Here is an 18,312-nt window from a genome sequence, read left to right as displayed (position 1 = left end):
GCTGTCAAGCTGTCACTGACACTGGCTCCACTTAAACATTAATAAGGAGCAGGCAGCAGCCAGCCTAATTTAATGGTCAGCCCCCACAAGGCAGCTTCTCCACGAGGCAGAAACACTTGTGCAGGACTCTGAGACTGCCTCTTGAGCAGAGATGCTCTTGCTGCTGCCCACACAGCCCTCACACTCTGAAGGGAGAGAATAATAAACTGCTCTCCCAGTCTTTAGGGAGGCTAATTATCCATCTCCAATTATATTTATTAAATTTATGGCTCCTTTAGATAAATGATCAAACAAGTCCACAGAATTAGATTACTCAATTTAGCAACTAGGTAATGCAAAGGAATCACAAGCCTTATCTTTCATAATATCATTAGTTCATACTGTATCTTGATAGCAAATACCATAATGTCTATCTGAAACCCTCTGCTTTTAAAATGTTTAAAAAGCTAGACGGCGTGTAAGGATTTTTCTAACTTTTCTGAGCATGCATGCTCATTTCTGGAAGTTTTGGTCATGCAAGAGATGGAACAGACTAATAAAATAGAAGTAAGGAAGCAGAACTCAACACAAATTAAATAACAATGGACATGAACAAAGCCATTTTCTCCAGATTGACCCTGGATTTCTATTTGGAAAGCAAACTTGCATCTAAAGAAAGCAGTGGTGTTTATGCAGAAATAGGTACCACATTTTCAAACTATCACATTTCTCACCTACAAGTTTGTTGAAGAATGACTGCAATATGAGCAAAGTTATAGATGATTAAATAATAACGTGCTAAAGAAGATGTGTTTCCTTGTAAGGTGACTAAGACTAATAAAACCAAAAGTCACCATGGTTTCCTTTTCCACCTTCTTTTAAAGCAGGAAAACTGCTGATCCAGCCAAGGTTGTGTTAGGCTAACAGTCTCTTTAAAGACTACTGGAATTATAAGACATATCTTGTTGTGTTGCTTTTATACTCATTAGGTATTCATCTAGTCTCCTTTTGACTCAAGAAAGCTATGGGACCTGTGATGCAGGAAAAGAAACCTGTCTTGTAAAATTAAAACCCAATACCATTTCACACATCCTATCAGTGTCTCATGCTCAGATGTTGCAAAGCTATGGTTTTTCATGGCCCATCTGGGTAAACCCACCACAAACAAAACGTCTTTACCAGTGCTCTTTCTCCCACTCACAGAAAATTCTGTAAGGGGCTGGTGTGTGGGTTTTGTAAATTTATTTAGAGGCAAAATAAAAATATTCTACACTGCCTATCCTGAGGAAGCCACAGATTAATAATGAAAGAATCATAATGCAAATACTGTATCTCACATATGCATGAATGCAAATCAAAGAACAACTTTCATGCAAATTAGATAATGCACTTTAAATTTACTAAACTAAGATACGTATGTTGTCTCTGAGGAAAACCAGAGAAATTATTCCACTAATACCATGACTGTTCAAGGCATCTTCAAAGGATAAAGAAAGAACAAGAAAATCGGAGAGGGAACAGAGTTGCACAACACCAAATACTTTCTGTACCAAAGTGAAAGACAACAGAGTGCTTAGAAAATAGGAATTGCAAATGAAGATGGAGTTCCCAAACCAACAGAATTCTGTATACTGCTCCAAAGACACGATCATCAAGATCTGTAATATTTTCTTCCACACTCTTGAAAGGAACCAAGTTGAAGATAATAAAAGCATGCTAACCAATGTGATGGACTCTTTGAGAGAAGAGACAGAAAGCAAGTAACGATCAAAACAAGAACAAAGAAGAAAGAAGACTAAAGAAGTAGTTCAAGCTGTAATACACAAAAATATGTCCTTCCAGTGAAAAATAGCCACAATAAACAAGAGAGAAAACTCTTCCTAAATCACAAATTCATCAAGTAAGAACACAGATAATTACATATCTAATCTGCTGTGTGTCTTCACTAAAAGCAGAATGCATTCTTTTTTTTTAAACTGCAAGAGTCAAATTCAGCATGGTCAACAAAACCAACTAATGGGAAATACAAATATAAAGTGATGCTATCACTCCTAGTTTTATGAAGTTAGGATTGATGAAAAAATAAACTGAACTGAACAACTGTAGGAACAAAGTGAAGCCATTTCAGAATTCAAATAAAAATCAGACATCAGCAATACTTATAAGACATCCAGGACTAAACTAATTTCCATCACCTCTCTGTCCCAGAGGGCCCAATATGCACCACCATAACAACTCACACTCCTGAAAGCATCGCCAAGTTCTGTGGGGAAAGGGCACAACAATCCTTTGAAAATCAAGAGTCTAACGACCTTTTCTCTGTTAAATCAGGAAATTTAGGTGCACTGTAGTAAACAGAAATTATCAATACCCATTCTACTTTAAAAAGCCCTTAATAAAGCCAAAACTCTTTAACTGCATAATTCAACTGCCCTTAAGTACATTATTCAATCAAATTCTACCTTACCAAAAACTTCCGTGCCAGTCATGTCTCATTGCTTAAAACCCTGAGAGTTAAACACCTTCCTGCTTTGCTTCTGACACATGCAACCTACTCGGCATTGTATCTAAACAAATGGATATGAATCACTATTTTATTTTATTCTCTTTACTGTAAAGTAGGTGCAAAGAAAGAAATTTTCTACTACAAAATATGGCAGTTTTTGGAAAGACTGTCTTTCCTTCAAGAGTTACAGCTGACTTCTTCATCTTTTCAAAACTTAGCTTAAAAGAAAGTAACACAACTGTAATGCTAACATGTTAAAAATCACTGATAATGTTTCCAACACCACACAACTGATAAAAACAATTTCTTAGCATGCTGGAAAGAAAAATAAAAGTAACTTTTGACTGGTGTTTTTTCCAAAGTTGTCAAACTTAATTAACCACAAATCTCTGAAACAGTCAAGCAATACACATACCTGCAATTGGAATACTCTGTGATACTGACAGCTGTACATCTCCAGTCCCAGGTGGCATGTCAATCACTAAATAGTCCAGTTCACCCCAGTCAACCTGGAAGACAACAATATAAATTTACGTGGAGATTTACGTGATTTTATTTAGGGCACTTTGTTGACTGCACTGTTTTAGTGCAGTCCTTGTTTCTTGTAACACAAACAAGTGAGTCGAGGACATCTAAAAGAGTAATTCTGAGATGCCCTCACACTTTCAGCACAGGATCAAAACATTACTTTCCTGAGATACAATCTTTACTAACCACTCAGAACTATGAGTACAACTTTGGCATAATTATTATATAATTATTCCCCCCCAAAAATTAGCAATATCTTGAAATGTTTACTTTGCAGCTGCTTAATCACGGGTTAAAACTAAATGTTAGGTAAAAGGCTAAAAACAAGGGGTTTGTGCAACAAACGTCACTTAGGAGTTATTTCCATTAATTTAAGACTACTTTCCTTCCTTCTTATCACTTGTGGAGACTACATAGTTTATTTACTACACAGATATTTAGCCTATTTCTTCTGTTTTGTTGTTACGAAGTTAGAGCTATCGGTATTGGATTTTTTCTGAGGAAAAAGATACTTGGATATTTAGTAGTTTTCAGCCCTTTTCTCCATGAGCTCAAATTCAAGTCCTTTTTGATACAGCACTGCCTTATGGAGTAGTACAAAACAACCCAAATCCCACCCTTATCAGAGTTAACAGGAATAAAAAGTATTTTCTCCTAAAGCTAAAAGCTGTCTGGTTTTGCATATACTTGCAAGCCCTATAGCTCCTCCTGTGAAACACGGTGACTTTCTGGGCTAGAACTAGAGCTATTCTTTTTAGCCTTACCAAATGCTTTGCTCCTCTGAGCTCTTCAAGTACCAGTGTCCAAGTTCCATGTGATCGTCCAACGTACCAAGCATTACTTGTGCAACACTGCTGGAGGCAACCACAAATGCCAGCAGCTCAAAGCCTTTCCTAGACATTCAGATTTGTGGGGATACACGAAGTTTTGCTCTAGAAGTTACTTTCAAAATTTACTCTGTATAGGAGTAGGGGTGAAAGGGTCCTGAAATCGGAGGACACCAGAGCTTTCTGTCTCAAGCTTCCCTAGGAAGCGACCCCATATCATCCAACATGCACTTTCTGGATTGTCCTACAAATAATGATTTTTAATAAAGCTATAAACCTTTGAAAACAGAAATTAATAAAAGAGTCTTAAGCACATGGTGAATCTCATGGTAAATCTCATTGCTAGGCAACAGGAAAAATACTCTGTTAACACATAGTGTAATTAAATTATAATGCTTTATTTAATTTATGGCAGTGTAAACATCTTATTTCACATATTTTCTTCAAATTCATGGATTGAAAAGAAAAAGAAATGAGCTGCCTATCAAATTAAGTGTACTCTGTTTTAATGCTTACAAATTTGAGAACAGAAGAATGGAGAAGCTACAGCATGTCAGCAGCAGAGAAGAGGACATCTTGTCACTGTGTAGAGTAGGAGGAAGACAGGCTTTTGTCCCAAAAGTTCAGAAAGAGTGCCACAGTAAAGATGCCAAGGTTCCTAAGTCCTGAATATATAAGAGAACTACCCCCCACAAACCTCTCTGAGCCATGCCACTGCTGGTGGTGCTGAACTGGTGAAAGTCAGGTGGCAAACTCAATTGGTAAACCATTCCTAATTAAAACTAACCTTTTTTTTATGCTGAATGCAGTCAATTAATTATCCTCACAATTTTGTTTTTTCTTTTTCATTTGTAATTCAGAGCAAGAAGGGAGAGCTGCACCAAAATGATACAGCCATAATTTCTGGAAAGAACTGAACTATTTGCCTAGTAGTGAGCAGTATTTTCTAGACATGTAGGTTTGCTCAGACTTGGGCTGGGAAACGCAGCACATAACCCCATTCCTCACTGTGGACTTCCTCTTATTTGCTTCTATTCTGCAAGGATTGGATGACATTCAGTTGCTCCTCCATTACCCTCCCACAGGAATACAGCAGTATGAAAATCTTTTATTAAACACACTATTGAATGTAATTTGGATAATTTGTTATGGAAGTGTACACTTTATTTAACAGGAGAAGAAATTCCAGGTCTGTTACTAAACTGCAGCATAGTAGAAAGAAAGAGGGGAAAGACATTTCTAATTAAATTTAGAACTGGAACATAAAATCAGGAGTAGCTTTTTGAAACCTACTATTGCCATTAATTCAACATTATTAAAATGGAACACACAATCAGGCTGTGATATAAAACACTAATTTGAATGCAAATCCTGTTTATATGAAACAATTTACCAAATCAGGACCACTGTCCTCATGTTCTCATTGAGTTCCAAGGAGTGTCTGTATGCAAATGTAGTTTCACACAAGAAAATGGACTCAGATTAACAGAACATTACAGTAAATGAGTTCCCTTCAAAAGCAATAGGCAGACAGGGCTACAAAAGCCTGCCTTGTACCATCTGAAATCTGTCAGCACCTTTGCATGTACAGAGGTGTTAATGTCTTTGCCCCTCTAATGTATACAGTGTGTAAAACATTTCAAAGCATAGAAATGAAATTGCATTTTCCTTAAGTACAGCATTCATCTTTTTTTAAAAAGGTTTAACTTGACATTTATTGTTAAGCAAAGTAATTAAGTGCCATGTGCTTCTGTGTATTTTCCCTTGCTCAGAAACCTCACCAATGCTTCTATGTAAATTACTTTAATCAATCATTCTGTTTATGCGACAATCCATAATCAAAATACCAGATACACATTTTGAGTAGAGGTTCTAAATAGCAAGTTAAAACCCAAGGTAGAACACAGAGATATAGAGGACATTTCTGCTGAGGAATGAAGGCTGAGCATCGTCTGTGCATGAGGCAGAAATGAGAGAGCATTAGAACAGAAAAGGGATTGCTACTTATGACTCTGAAGTAATGCTCGTGTTTGGTTGTTTGGTAAATAACAGAAGATAATATTCATTTGTACTTAGTAAGAGGAATACATGCAGAGTTACAATCAAGCATTATGCAGGTGCAGACTTGGCAGCAGCCAGTCAAACTGCGAACACCAGTATTGGAAAAACAGCAAGAGCTACACTGCAGGCAGCTTAAGTTCTATTCATTCCAGATCCATCCTCCTCTCCTAACTACTTTGTGTGCACGTTAATAATTAATGTTGAACAAAGTAAAGGTAAAAAATTGTGCTCCTAAATGAAGATTTATATACCTATTCACATGTACTTATGTGTTAAGATAAAACATGCTTTTAAAATAAAAAACATGTCTTTTAAGATTAAACATGTATTTAAAAATAATTCCCTTAAAAATTACTTACAAGATGCTGCTTAGACACACACATACATTAGGAATAAGAAAATAGTTTCACAGTGTAAGCAAACAGATAATTTAGGAACAGTATAATGAAGCATGGCAATTTAATCTAATTTTTAGTGTACTTCAGAAGTGTTTTATAAAGGAAGGAGACATTCCCCAGACATAAACCAGAAGATTTTTAGCCACTACAGAAACTTTCTCTTTAGTAGTATCTAACAGGATATGCATAACACAACTAATGCTTAACACAACTCGACACTTTCTGAACAAACACAACTGCCCCTTTGACTTGTCCTCTGATGCTTAACCAACCTCAAAGCCTTGAAACGTAACACCATGAAAAACAGATGCACTGCAACAGTTCAAATTCCCTCTAAGGTATTTATGAGCAGTCCCTTCTGCCAAGTTCAGAGAGAAACTGAGGTGAAGCATAAGAACAGTTCGCTACAAAGACATCCACAAGGAGAATGAAATTCTCCTAGTCTCTCCCTATATGGGTTAAGAGTAACTTTTAGAAAAAAGTGCCTAGGAAGAATGCCAGAGAGCTGTTCAATTCAACAACCAAAACAGATACTGGTCTCCTCCTCCCTGCTGGCTTTTAGTAATGTTAAGAACTGAACGCAAACACAGTAACCTAAAGTTTTCTGTCACCTTCATTTGTATAACCAACAAAACTAAACACCTGCCAGAAAGCAACAATAAAGAGATTATTCTCTATGTGGTGTTGCAGGAGACAGGAAGGCACTCAACACCAAGCTTCTTCAGGAAGCCCAGTCAATACCACATCAGCTTGAAGGGGAGACAGAATGCAGCTGTGGGACAGTCTGGAATATCCCCAAAGAGCCTGGGGATGATCTCTGGGGGTGACTGACAAGGAATGATTCTGATCAACACTGTATCAGCATTACCACACATAAAAGGCTCTTCCTCTAGGTTCAAGCTGTTACTACAAAGAGCTTTTGTGAGCTGTGATTCCCATTTCCCAGAGTCTGTTCTGTAAAAGATGACAGTTTGGAAAGAAAACTTCTATTATTCAGTCTTGAAATTGATCACTGGTCTGCTGCTCTCCCTACCCTTGAACCACAGTCTGCAATACATAATTTCCAGAATTTTTTTTTCAGAAATACACCATGGGGTTTTTTTCCCAGTACAGAACTGACAGTAGTTCAGCTGCTGAATAACGACAACAGGAAAAGAAATACGGAACACGAGTGTCTTTCCCTATTTCTTTTTGCAATAAAACTAAGCACAAAAGTTGAGTAAAGGTAAACAAATCAGAAGAAACTGGGCCAGCGTCACATCTTCTAATTAAACTAATCATCAGGTTAATATAGCCATGTTAAAAGTATCATCTAAACCACAAATTCTCTTTGAGTTCTCCAAACTAATACACAAAGGCAAAATCATTGTTTAGCCATCAAACCCAAAGAACACATTTTTAAGGCAGCATTATCAGGACCCAACTTAAGTTTATAAGATTTATATAAGCTTTCTGAATCAGATTTTCCCTAAAACAACAGAAGGAAATATTACAAGAGTTGCCAACAAATATCAAAAGGGAGATGCTTAATAGGCCCACTCCCCACATGTATTTCAGCCAGTACTTCTGTAATGATGTTAAAAGCTGATATATAATTTAAGACTGAATACTTAAACTATGCAATAGAAAGCAATGTTTCTAAATTGCTTCATATGTTATTTCACTTTCTTAAGTTTCAGTTCATTTTCTGGTATATTAAAAAAAAAAAGTATAAATTCTTTATTGGGGTACCAACAGACTATTATAGGTACTGTTTCATGACCATCACTGAAACAATGATTTTAAATCAGAACATAAATTAAAAATCAGTAGATTAAAAATGTCAGAAAATTCTGTTTCTTAACTACAATGTACAAGCTTTCTTTGTACAGTAAAGGGGACTTCTACAGAGGCCAGTCTAACGCCTTCTGAAAAAGGATTACAGAATAAAGTACCACGATAGGTGTTATTCAAGTAACTTAAAATGCTGCTGAAGAAAGCCCTCCAGTATTACCATAAATAGTGCAACATATAAACTAAAATAGAATCAATTAGATGTAGACCACTGAACAGAGGCCGAAAAACAGTAAATCTCAATATAGAACTTAATTTTCTGCTTGGTGAGAAGTTATCAGGTTTTAAAGTAACTAGTCTTGAGTTGAGGTACGAACTTAAAATAATAAAATGCTGGTTTTCTTTTTTTCCTTTAAACAACCTGTTTTTCACGAATGTGGATTAAAATTTGTCCTCCAAAATTTCTATACTTAAATTCAAAAGCATATCTTCCACAGTCACCAAATCCAAAAAAGTCACCCCTTACAAATGAAGTCAGTGTTGGAGAGTCTGCTTGAATTATCTCAAAGCACAAAAATCAATACTTCCAACAAGAAGTAACAACAAGGCTGCACAAAATATAGAACCTTTCAACTCTACATGAAGATTTAAGAATATGAAAGTATGAGAAAAAAATGTAAGCAAGAGTATGTATGAGAGTGAACAGAGCAGATTCATGACCATGGGACTGTGACTGTGAAGTTGGTATATGTTCTCTGTCAAAAACTGCCTTTAGGTCAGAAATGTGCAAGAAAAATTGCATATACATTGTCCTCACAAACAGTAGAACACAGAAAGGGCATTAAAGACACAGACAAGATGTAAAACCAAAACCAAATAAATTTTAAGACTATATATATATTCTGCCATCACACACATACCATAGCCACAATTTAAAGATCCGCCGAGAGTCATGTTCCTGGAGTACTAAGAGCATTTACTATGAATTAGACAACAGATAATCTGTTAAAGTGTCAGATTATAGATTGCCAAAATAATTGATATGCCAACAGAAACATGCTTTTGCATTCACCAGTGTCCTCAATTACAAATCTGCGACAATAAAAGTTTTACTTGTATTCTAAACCTAATTAAAATAATTTGCTGAAGGTGCTGATACCATGAGTCTCAGGGACATCCAGAGATTAGTGCCAAGCAATGGAGAGTCTTCATATGTTTATTCACTTATTAGCTTTTTCTTTAGCTCCAGTTCTTATTTAATAGTTTTTTTATAAAGAATAAAAAATCTAGCAGAAAAAGAATTTTAAATGGGTGTCCAGTTTAGTGGCATAGTTGGACCCAGATTCCAAAGGCAGCATTCTTCTAGGAGAACATAATCTTTCTTTTAAAAGATACTATTGATGGAGCAAAACACAGTAAGAAACGAAACATCATCTACAGCTTCATAAATAGTACAGAAAAGCAGTTTTTTCTTTGTTAGGGAGGGGGAGGGGGAAAAAAAGCCCCATGACACTAATCTCTGGTACCTTAAGCACAATTACTTTATGCTTGTGTCAATCACTTGGGATGTGAGAAATAATCACTTTCTACAAAGAATACTGGTACAAAACCTGCTGCTATTCTTGGATATCTGCAGTTATTTTCCAGGAGCAAAAGAGATACGGGAGGATGGTTTGAGTGAAGGATCAATCTGTCAGCTTCCAACAGACAGAATGCAAGCTGGATTATTAAAAAGAAAAGAAACAACTCTGTGCAATAGGTTTAATATATATTAATTTAATATTAATTTTTAAAAGCTGTTTATACAGTTATATTCATACTAATTTCATAAATAAAATTCATGTGTAATGCTAAATAGTGTGTCAAAGTTCAATCAATATTCCAAGGTAGCAAGGCTCCACTTTTATTTTGATCAAAAAGATGAAAAAGAAAGGCTGAAAAAGAGGAAAAAAAGACATGCTCAAAAAGCAGCTTTCGTGAGCTCCACCTACACATTCTCCCAAACATCTTGACTGCACAGAAAGGGAAATAAAAAATCTCCATTGAGCATAAAATTTCACCCTGAAGCCCATTTGGGATTCACTAATGATACACAGATTTGTGGGAAAGGAGAAAGTCTTACAAGCCCAGTCTAGCAGGCACTCTCTAAATGCACCTGCCACTGGCAACACTGAACCTAACACAAAGCTGAGCACGTGGCCATAAAAAAACAAAATAATCAAACCAAAATCAAAAAGCCTGTGGTTCTGCTGTTGTAATAGCGACTGCTTAATATCACAGTTAGACATATGAGAGGACCTACCCATGAATGGAAAGAAGTCAGTTTTCATTTCCCAGGCAGGTGGCACTTAGCTGGATAAAGCTGTGTAAGCAAAAATGCAAAAGCCACAGAAGCTACCATGATCCTATATAAGGCCAGCCACTAAGGTATTCACCTGGAAAGCTAAAGCTTCAGGTGAACTGAATGTCCTGCACCCCCTGCACATGTCTATCCTGGCTTCAGGAATCCTGCATCTCTAGCTGTAGCACAGAGGGTTATGACTGCTGCATGCGATTGCAGGGCACTCTCAGGGTAGCATTAAATGCTGAACTGCTAACGCAACCAAACTTGCACCTCTCACGTCCAGGCTTCCAAGGCTGTTATTATGACCAGAGAATAAGCCTGTGAAGTTCATATCAAAGAAGGATCTTTGATATAACAGAAGATGCTCAGTTTTGGCTTTAAATCTTCACTCCACACAGCTGTCCAATAAGGTTACATTTAGGTGCTGAAACACAGGACAGACAGAAAGTGAGTCCACAGGCTTTTCCTTATAGCCCTCTCATTCAGCATCTTCAGCACCACTTAATTCCACTCGGCAAACCTACTCCCATTGACTTACACCATTAATTTCCACTTGTTGCACACCAAGCTCTGAACTTCAGCACTCCCAGATACCGCACCTATTCTGCCAAGGCACTGCCAAAGAGTCTGAAGGTACCTCCAGGGGACAAAGTAACCCCTCAGTACCACTGAGAATGGCAACTGATGTATTCGCACCACTCCAGGTAAGCAGTGACTCCAGGCTAAGCTTTGGTTTAACTTTTCATTCCTGCAGGCAGGGCACCAGCCTCTTAGGCACAGCACAGCCATGCCCATGTCCCTTTTTGCATCTAACTTACAGCAGCTAGAAACAAAAAACAAACCCTCTTTTTAGTGGAGGAGAAAACAAAACAAGCAGTGCCTTCTCTTCCCCTCATTCCTCTACCATCACTACTGCTACATAGCAAACACTTCAAACCCTGCTTAAATCACTACCTCTTTCCAAGACTGATGCTGGATGCCATTTAGGCACAAAGTTCTGAACTTTGCTGCAGAGAAACCTTAAACCTCAAAACACTTTCCTTTAAAACCTTGAGGGGAAAAAAAGAAAAAAAAATCTAACCCCAGCACAGTCATTTTGAGACACTATGAGCTCTCTGGTATTTCTTCCTGTCCAGTCAACAAACCCAGCAGAACAGTTGCATTTTTTGCATTTGTTTGTTTGGTTCTTTTAATGCAAAGGAGTGCAGACACATGCATACCCCTGTGCCATGTGTATGAGAGATGAGACTACTGGAAGCACAGCAAAGGAAACACTCTCCCAGCCTGTTCCCACAGCAGCAGTAACTGCACAGTCATAACCATGACAGCTGAGGAACCAGGCCAATAAATGTTTGCTGTAAATACATTCTCACTACGCTGTTAGGCTTTTTTTTTTGCTTTTTTTTTAATCCTCAAAGACATTTAAAATACATTTACTGCAAATGCCTCCAGTTCAGCAGTAAGATGTTGGCTAATGTTTTTCAGGCTTTCTGGTTTTCTTAGCACTTCTTTCTATGACTGTCAATTCCTTTCAGCAACTATAATCCCTTTTCATATCAGCTGCTAATGCAAGCCAATAAAGCAACAGGGAGCTGTATGGATCCTGCTTCATTAAGGGAAGAAAGGCAAGAGAACAGGTTCTGTAGCTTCAGCTGGAAACAAAAAGAATCAAGCCCATATTCCTTCAGTCACACCCACTGCAAAACACACAGGAACATGCAAGACAAAGGGTGACAAAAGAAGTACTCTAACTGGGGGACAAAGCAGTGGAAAGAAAGACCTTTCTGTTATCTCCCACACTTCTGGCTACAGTACATCTCTGCATCAACATACATCTTCTGATCTCCAGGAAGTACCAACATTTCCTTTAAATATGCACATACTGATCGGGACTGGTTAAAGCAGTTCTCTCTGGATAGACAGGACCTTTCAAGGTGATTATTAACATATGAGCAAATTAGTGATGATTATACAAATTCCTGTGGCAGGCTTTTCTAAACATCAACATTACAGCTAAACCATGGTGTAGAAAATAGTGTAGAGATTTCTGTTGACTTAAGTTGGTTCTGAAGAAGAAACTAGTTTATTTGTCCTTTTGTTATGTTTATTTTGCTGAAACTAAGAGTATAAGTATTTTTAAAAAAATTTTTAAGGTATGAATGGGTCATCTTATCTTGCCCTAGAAACACTTTCCTTAATTTCAGTAAACAAAATAAAACAAGAGAATGAAACTTGACCTTCCTTGATTTAAAGGAAAGCTTACTAAAGACTTAAGAAAAATCCCACAGGCATTCAGAGTTATTGTTTACCATCTTCCAGCTGTAGGTGCAGTCTTAGTGGCATATCCTAGTGCAGTTGTAGCACTGGCAGTTCAGTCACTATTTATTACTGAGTGTTGTTTCTCTTTCCAAAATACCTTCAATAGCAGAGGACCTTTCTAAATAGAACAAATACATAATATCAGTGATCTTTTGTTTAGGGATGAAATGCCCAGATTTTTCATTCTCAGACTGTACATCACAAAAATAAAAACACAAAAGCTTTCCAATTCCCTAAAAATGTAATTGCTCCTATTCCTTTGATTAACTTCTTCCTTTTGCCAAAACTATAAGGTGACAGACTTTAGCCTGAACTAACCATCTCTATGTCCACCTCAGGCTGAGGCACTTCAAAACAGAAGAAATAAACAGAAGAATTATTTTTTTAATTGTGGAAAAGCTGGCAAATTTGCCACTGTGGTGACACTGTGAGTACTGTATTTTAGCATTATGCACTCAAATATGCAAAAAGCTACATCTTTGTTGTTTATAATATAAGCATATACATATAGCAGCTTTATTTTGTTCTAAAAAATGTAAACTGTAAATATCTGCTAATCACTATCTGCCTCAATTACTTGGAGATAATTTGGATAAACACATGAATATTGTGAAACACATGTCAGTTTTGAAATTAGCAAGTATCCCAAGATGGATGGATATTTGCCAAAACACAAAACATAGAAAGAGGGAAATAGTATCAATCTGCACTAAGCATATATATTTCTGGTATATATCTTCTGTTTATACACAAATAAGTGTGCATAGACTCTTACATTTGTACTAAAACACGAAAACACTACAAAACGTTGAAAAACAAAGAGCTATTTATGCATCTTGCCCCTTTTGCTAAAATCTCACATTGCACCATTTCACTCTTTCCTGTCTTGAAAATTTAGTACCATCATGCAAGTTAAATGCCTTCAATGTTCATCTTTTGATAGACTTCCCTTCATAAACCAAAAAGTGTTAAAAATAAAATCCACACACAAAAAAAAATCATCTGGCTTCACAGCAGTGCTCCTTCTTCACTTGCTCTTTACATTTACAATAAGAATAATTTTCAACATTGATTCATTATTCCTATTCTGGGCATCCTTTCAATTCGCTGAAAATATAGCTACAAAAAAATCAGAGCCATCAAATTGTTATTGTCTTCCTCCTGACCCAATATTTGCCATTTTCAGTTAATTCCCATTTCACTACTTCCTTCCATCCACCAATTCTGTCTCACTAATTTTGTACTGATAAGACAGTTTTAGCCCACAATAATAACTTCATCTTTGACATTTACCATGTAAGTGATAAATCACAGCAAAAGCAGAACTCTCTGCCAACTTGTTTAAGAAATGGATCTAAAGGATGAAAAGTTTTTGCTATCCTCAAAATCCAAGGTTTATCAATTATCTTAAGTGCCAAAGAGCATGGAGATAAATCCAGGAGGGGAAAATAATCCCTCAAATAGTGCCACTGGGAATGACTATTGATGTATTCCCACCACCCAGGTATGCAGTAGCTCCAGACTAGGCTTTGGTTTAAATTCCCATTCCTGCAGGTAGGGCACCTACCACTGAGGCACTCCAATATTCAGTGCAGCAATACCAACGTCTCTTTTTGCATCTAACTTACAGCAGCTAGAAATAAAGAACAGATGCCTTTATTAGTGAAGGGGGGGGGGGGGGGAAGTGTGGCATGAGGTTTCTCCTGTAGTCCACATTTTGAAATTTTGCATATCAATAAATGCCACCAGTATTCCTGTTTCAAAAACACTTAAAAACATGGTAGCCTTCCATTCATGTCTCCCGGGTCCACTCCTGTGCTCATCCCTGCTTGTCTTTCATCTAAAAAATGCTGACATAAAATATTTATTCTACTTGCTTTTTTAAGATGACTTCTGCTACCATTTTTGAATTTTTCCTTGTCCAATTAGGCTTTATATTACTCAGGGCTGATACTGATGGCAAGATTAAACAAAGAAACAAAATCAACTTAAGCTTCTCCATGCATGACAGAGAATGGCCAGATCTCTTAATATGAGTTTCATAGAGGCCTGCATCCTAGACAGTAAGCTACTAAAGCTAATGCAAAAAAAATTGCTAGAAGTCTTCAGTGAAATTTCTTTATGCCATCCTTACTCAATTCTTAGTGCCTGATATCAATGTGTGCTTCAAACTTCTCCAAGATCATGGTACTTCTATAAAAACAAGAGGTATGATAGGAAAACAAAAAATTTATTTCTATTTTTTTCATAGTTAATATTAAGGATGTTCAATCAAGAGATAAGGCTATTTGAGTTTGACTGTTATGTCTTCACATCAGCACCTTTACAGTCTAAAGAGACAAAGGCTACTGAGTAAAGGATGGCCTCAATCATTATGTTGAAACATGCTCACTTGACTGCAACACTTAATTGTGTGACATCCTCGCTTAGTGGTTAAGACAGTCATATTAGAGAGACATCTATATTCAGTTTAGGTTTTGACTGAGTGCTCTAAGCAATGATTTCTGATAGGCAGAACCATTTTCTTCTCTCTGAGCTTTAATGGAGTTACAGCCCGACAGTCAAATAGGCAGTGGAATGCCCATTTTAGAACTAATCCCAGATTCACGGAACTTAGGTTTGAAGGATCTCAGGGGCCTCTGTCTGCACAAAGCAGAAACAACTCAGGGCAGGTTACCCAGATTCTTGCCCAGCTGCATTCTTACTATCTTCCAAAAGAGAGTTTCAAGAATCTCTTCTGGCAACCTGTTCTGACATGCAATTGTTTCAACTGTAAAAAAAAACAAACCACCAACACCCCCTCACATTTCTTACTATATATTGAAACATACATTCATTACCTCTTGTGCTATTAATGTGCATGTCCACAAAGAATCTGCTTTCATCTTCTCTGTATGCATCTATTAGATAGTTCAAGACAGCAGTTCATGTCTCCCTTTAACTGCCTCAAAACAAAATAAATCCAGCTGCTCAGTATCTCTTTGCACATTGCATGCTTCATGCAGTATCACCTTGATGGCTCTTTCCTGGAGAATATACAGGCAAGGTAGCATGTGCAATCAAAAGCTAAGCAATTCGCAAAAGAGATTTAGGTTCTGAAGAACACCAGTCGTGGTGAATGCCGGTGAATGCCAGTGATATATTTACACTGATCTCAGGCATTCTTAACAGATATATGTCATTCATATGCACAGACACTGAGAACCAGGAACACAAAATGTATTGTGCTCAAAAGAGAAAAGGTTTTATAAATTTATTTTATAAATATAAAAAGCATCAAAGAAAAAAGGTTTAAATGTATTTGTAAATCATAAATACTAGTCTTTGTATGTCTCTGCATCTCTCACAAAAAATGGTAACTCACTGCAGTGCTGATCAATGCATAAACACAGAATGAGATTTCCATGGTCCCAAAAATGTCAGGCAAAAGACAATACATGGTCACAACCTGAAGCCAAAGGACAGCTCTTAGGAAACCATACTAACCGATCAGGCAGCTGGCTCAGCATGTAGTATTTAACTACTTCAGTGACTATGTTCTCGCTGTCTATTGCTTCAAATCAAATACACATTGTTCCTCCTAAAATGGAAAGCTTTCCCCTAGTTTTTCAATTGCTTTGTTGATAAGAAATGCATTTATATACACAGACAGATAAGGCAGTGCAAAGCTGAAAATTTACAGGCTGAAGAATTTATGAGCTATAACACAAGAGTGTTATGCACATACATGCCAAACAAGATTGGACTGATGTCTACAGAAACCATATACAGCATATTCTGCTGCCTAGAATGTGCACAGTAAAACAGCCAATGGCAGCATGTTAGCTATTTTACCAGGTATAAATACATTTGCTCTCAATACCTTATTTATTTTCGTCTTCAAGTGCAGCATTAACATACAGCTAAATAAACCACACTTAAAGAAATTCTGGCCCCAATCCATACCTGCAACCTCCCCAATGTAAATGGTGGAAAGGAGGATACCAATGACTATATACACACTTCTCAAATAGTAGCAATTGCATGCAGGAATTTACTAAGTAATGTCACTCAAACAAAAATAGTATTGATTATCTATAAGCTCCTCTATGGAGATTAGTCACTTCAGACTGATCAGAAACCCAAAACAACATAGCCTCCATAGTATCTACTTTCCAAAAATTAAATACTACTTTTTTTTCCAAGTTACCTTAATCCCAAATCTTTAAAAATGAGTTTTTGCTCTTCTATCCACACAATGGTTGCTTTCATGGCAGCTTTCCCATATAGACTCTTGAAATAACCCAGACCTCACAACCCATGGTCTGCTTAGTATTTTAAAGACTATATATCTGTCTATGTCTTCCCTATAATGTATGTGTGCTGGTTCTGGCTGCAGTAGAGTTAATTTTCTTCACAGCGACAACATTATGTATACTCTACAACTACCTATGATAACTGAGCATCAGAGAATTATGCTACAAAAAAGGTCCAAGTACATATACATACACTCACACACTCCATTATATGGGTACTACCACCACTACCTCTGGCAGTATTTAAAAGTATTTACTTTTAAATAAAGTAGCACACACAGTGCTCATTGCTAGCCAAATTTTCAACATTATGTACAGATTAAATAATCACATAAACCAAGTTCAAATTTTTTTTAAAGGATAAGGTGGAAACTTTAAACTACAGTCCTATTCAGCTCTGAGTTAGCTGATAAAATAACTTTGATCCTTCTGCTTAATTTATGGTTTTCAACATGAATTTACAGGGATAAAGCCTGTCCAAGCATCAAAGTGCAAGGCTTCACTTCCTTTTGCTGATGTGCAATGACTCTGCATTGGAAGTTTTATTTAATTTCCTTTTTACTAACTTCCCTGTATTCTTCCTTTCTAATTATATCCTTCCCAGTGAAACTCTGTTTTATTTTGATTTCCTTTCAATACATACCTTGACTAAAACATAAGCTAAACTGGTGCTAAAATAAGCAGGAAGAAAGAGCTGGAGGAATTAAAATTCAATGATAATAAGAGCATTTTAGGGACTCATTAGAATTAAGCCACTGCAGGAAAACCTTCATCTTTCTGGGAACACAGCTTCATCCTTATCAAGTACATCAAAAGCACCTTTAGGAGTCACAAATATTTAGCAGCGCCATGCTTCTTCTTTATAGCCATAATATACCAAAGATGTAAAAAAAATGTTCTGGGTACTCTTGAAAACTATGATAAGGAAGAAATACAAGAAGTCCTGCCTCTTAAGATCTGACTAGATCAAAACTAGGCAAAAGCATAGGTTAAAATGTCAAGTCAGGGTAAGAAGTCCTGTTAAGAGTGTTAATCAACCTGAGATTCATGTCTTTAGATTTCTAGGCTAGTTTCAAGGGGACTGTTTACACAAAACAGAATTGCTGGTATCTATAATCCATGCTGTGTAGGCAACACTTGCTTCCAGTAGTGATATAACTTTATCTATTGATAAAGCAAAGATACAGGAAGAATATTACATAATAAAATATGCACTTGCATTTTATCTTTAGTCCCATTTTTATTTATTTTTTTTTAAAAGAGAAGCAGGCTTGTGTGCAGA

General features: G+C 36.8%; 1 protein-coding gene across 7 annotated transcripts in view; it reads right to left on the bottom strand.

The window, feature by feature from the left end:
• NUBPL (NUBP iron-sulfur cluster assembly factor, mitochondrial) overlaps positions 1–18,312 on the bottom strand; it is a 76,306-nt gene that overhangs the window by 25,176 nt on the left and 32,818 nt on the right. For all 7 annotated transcript variants that reach the window (XM_088058353.1, XM_014249727.2, XM_088058355.1 and 4 more), the window contains one exon: positions 2,901–2,994. In XM_088058353.1, coding sequence (XP_087914479.1) covers positions 2,901–2,994 — 94 coding nt within the window. The remainder of the gene's footprint in view (positions 1–2,900; positions 2,995–18,312) is intronic.

The sequence above is a fragment of the Pseudopodoces humilis genome, chromosome 7, assembly GCF_049639895.1.
Source record: "Pseudopodoces humilis isolate 2021_Gansu_Grassland_sample_001 chromosome 7, ASM4963989v1, whole genome shotgun sequence".
NCBI lineage: Eukaryota > Metazoa > Chordata > Aves > Passeriformes > Paridae > Pseudopodoces > Pseudopodoces humilis.
The sequence above is the reverse complement of the archived record's forward strand: the minus strand, read 5'-3'. Positions and strand labels throughout refer to the sequence as shown.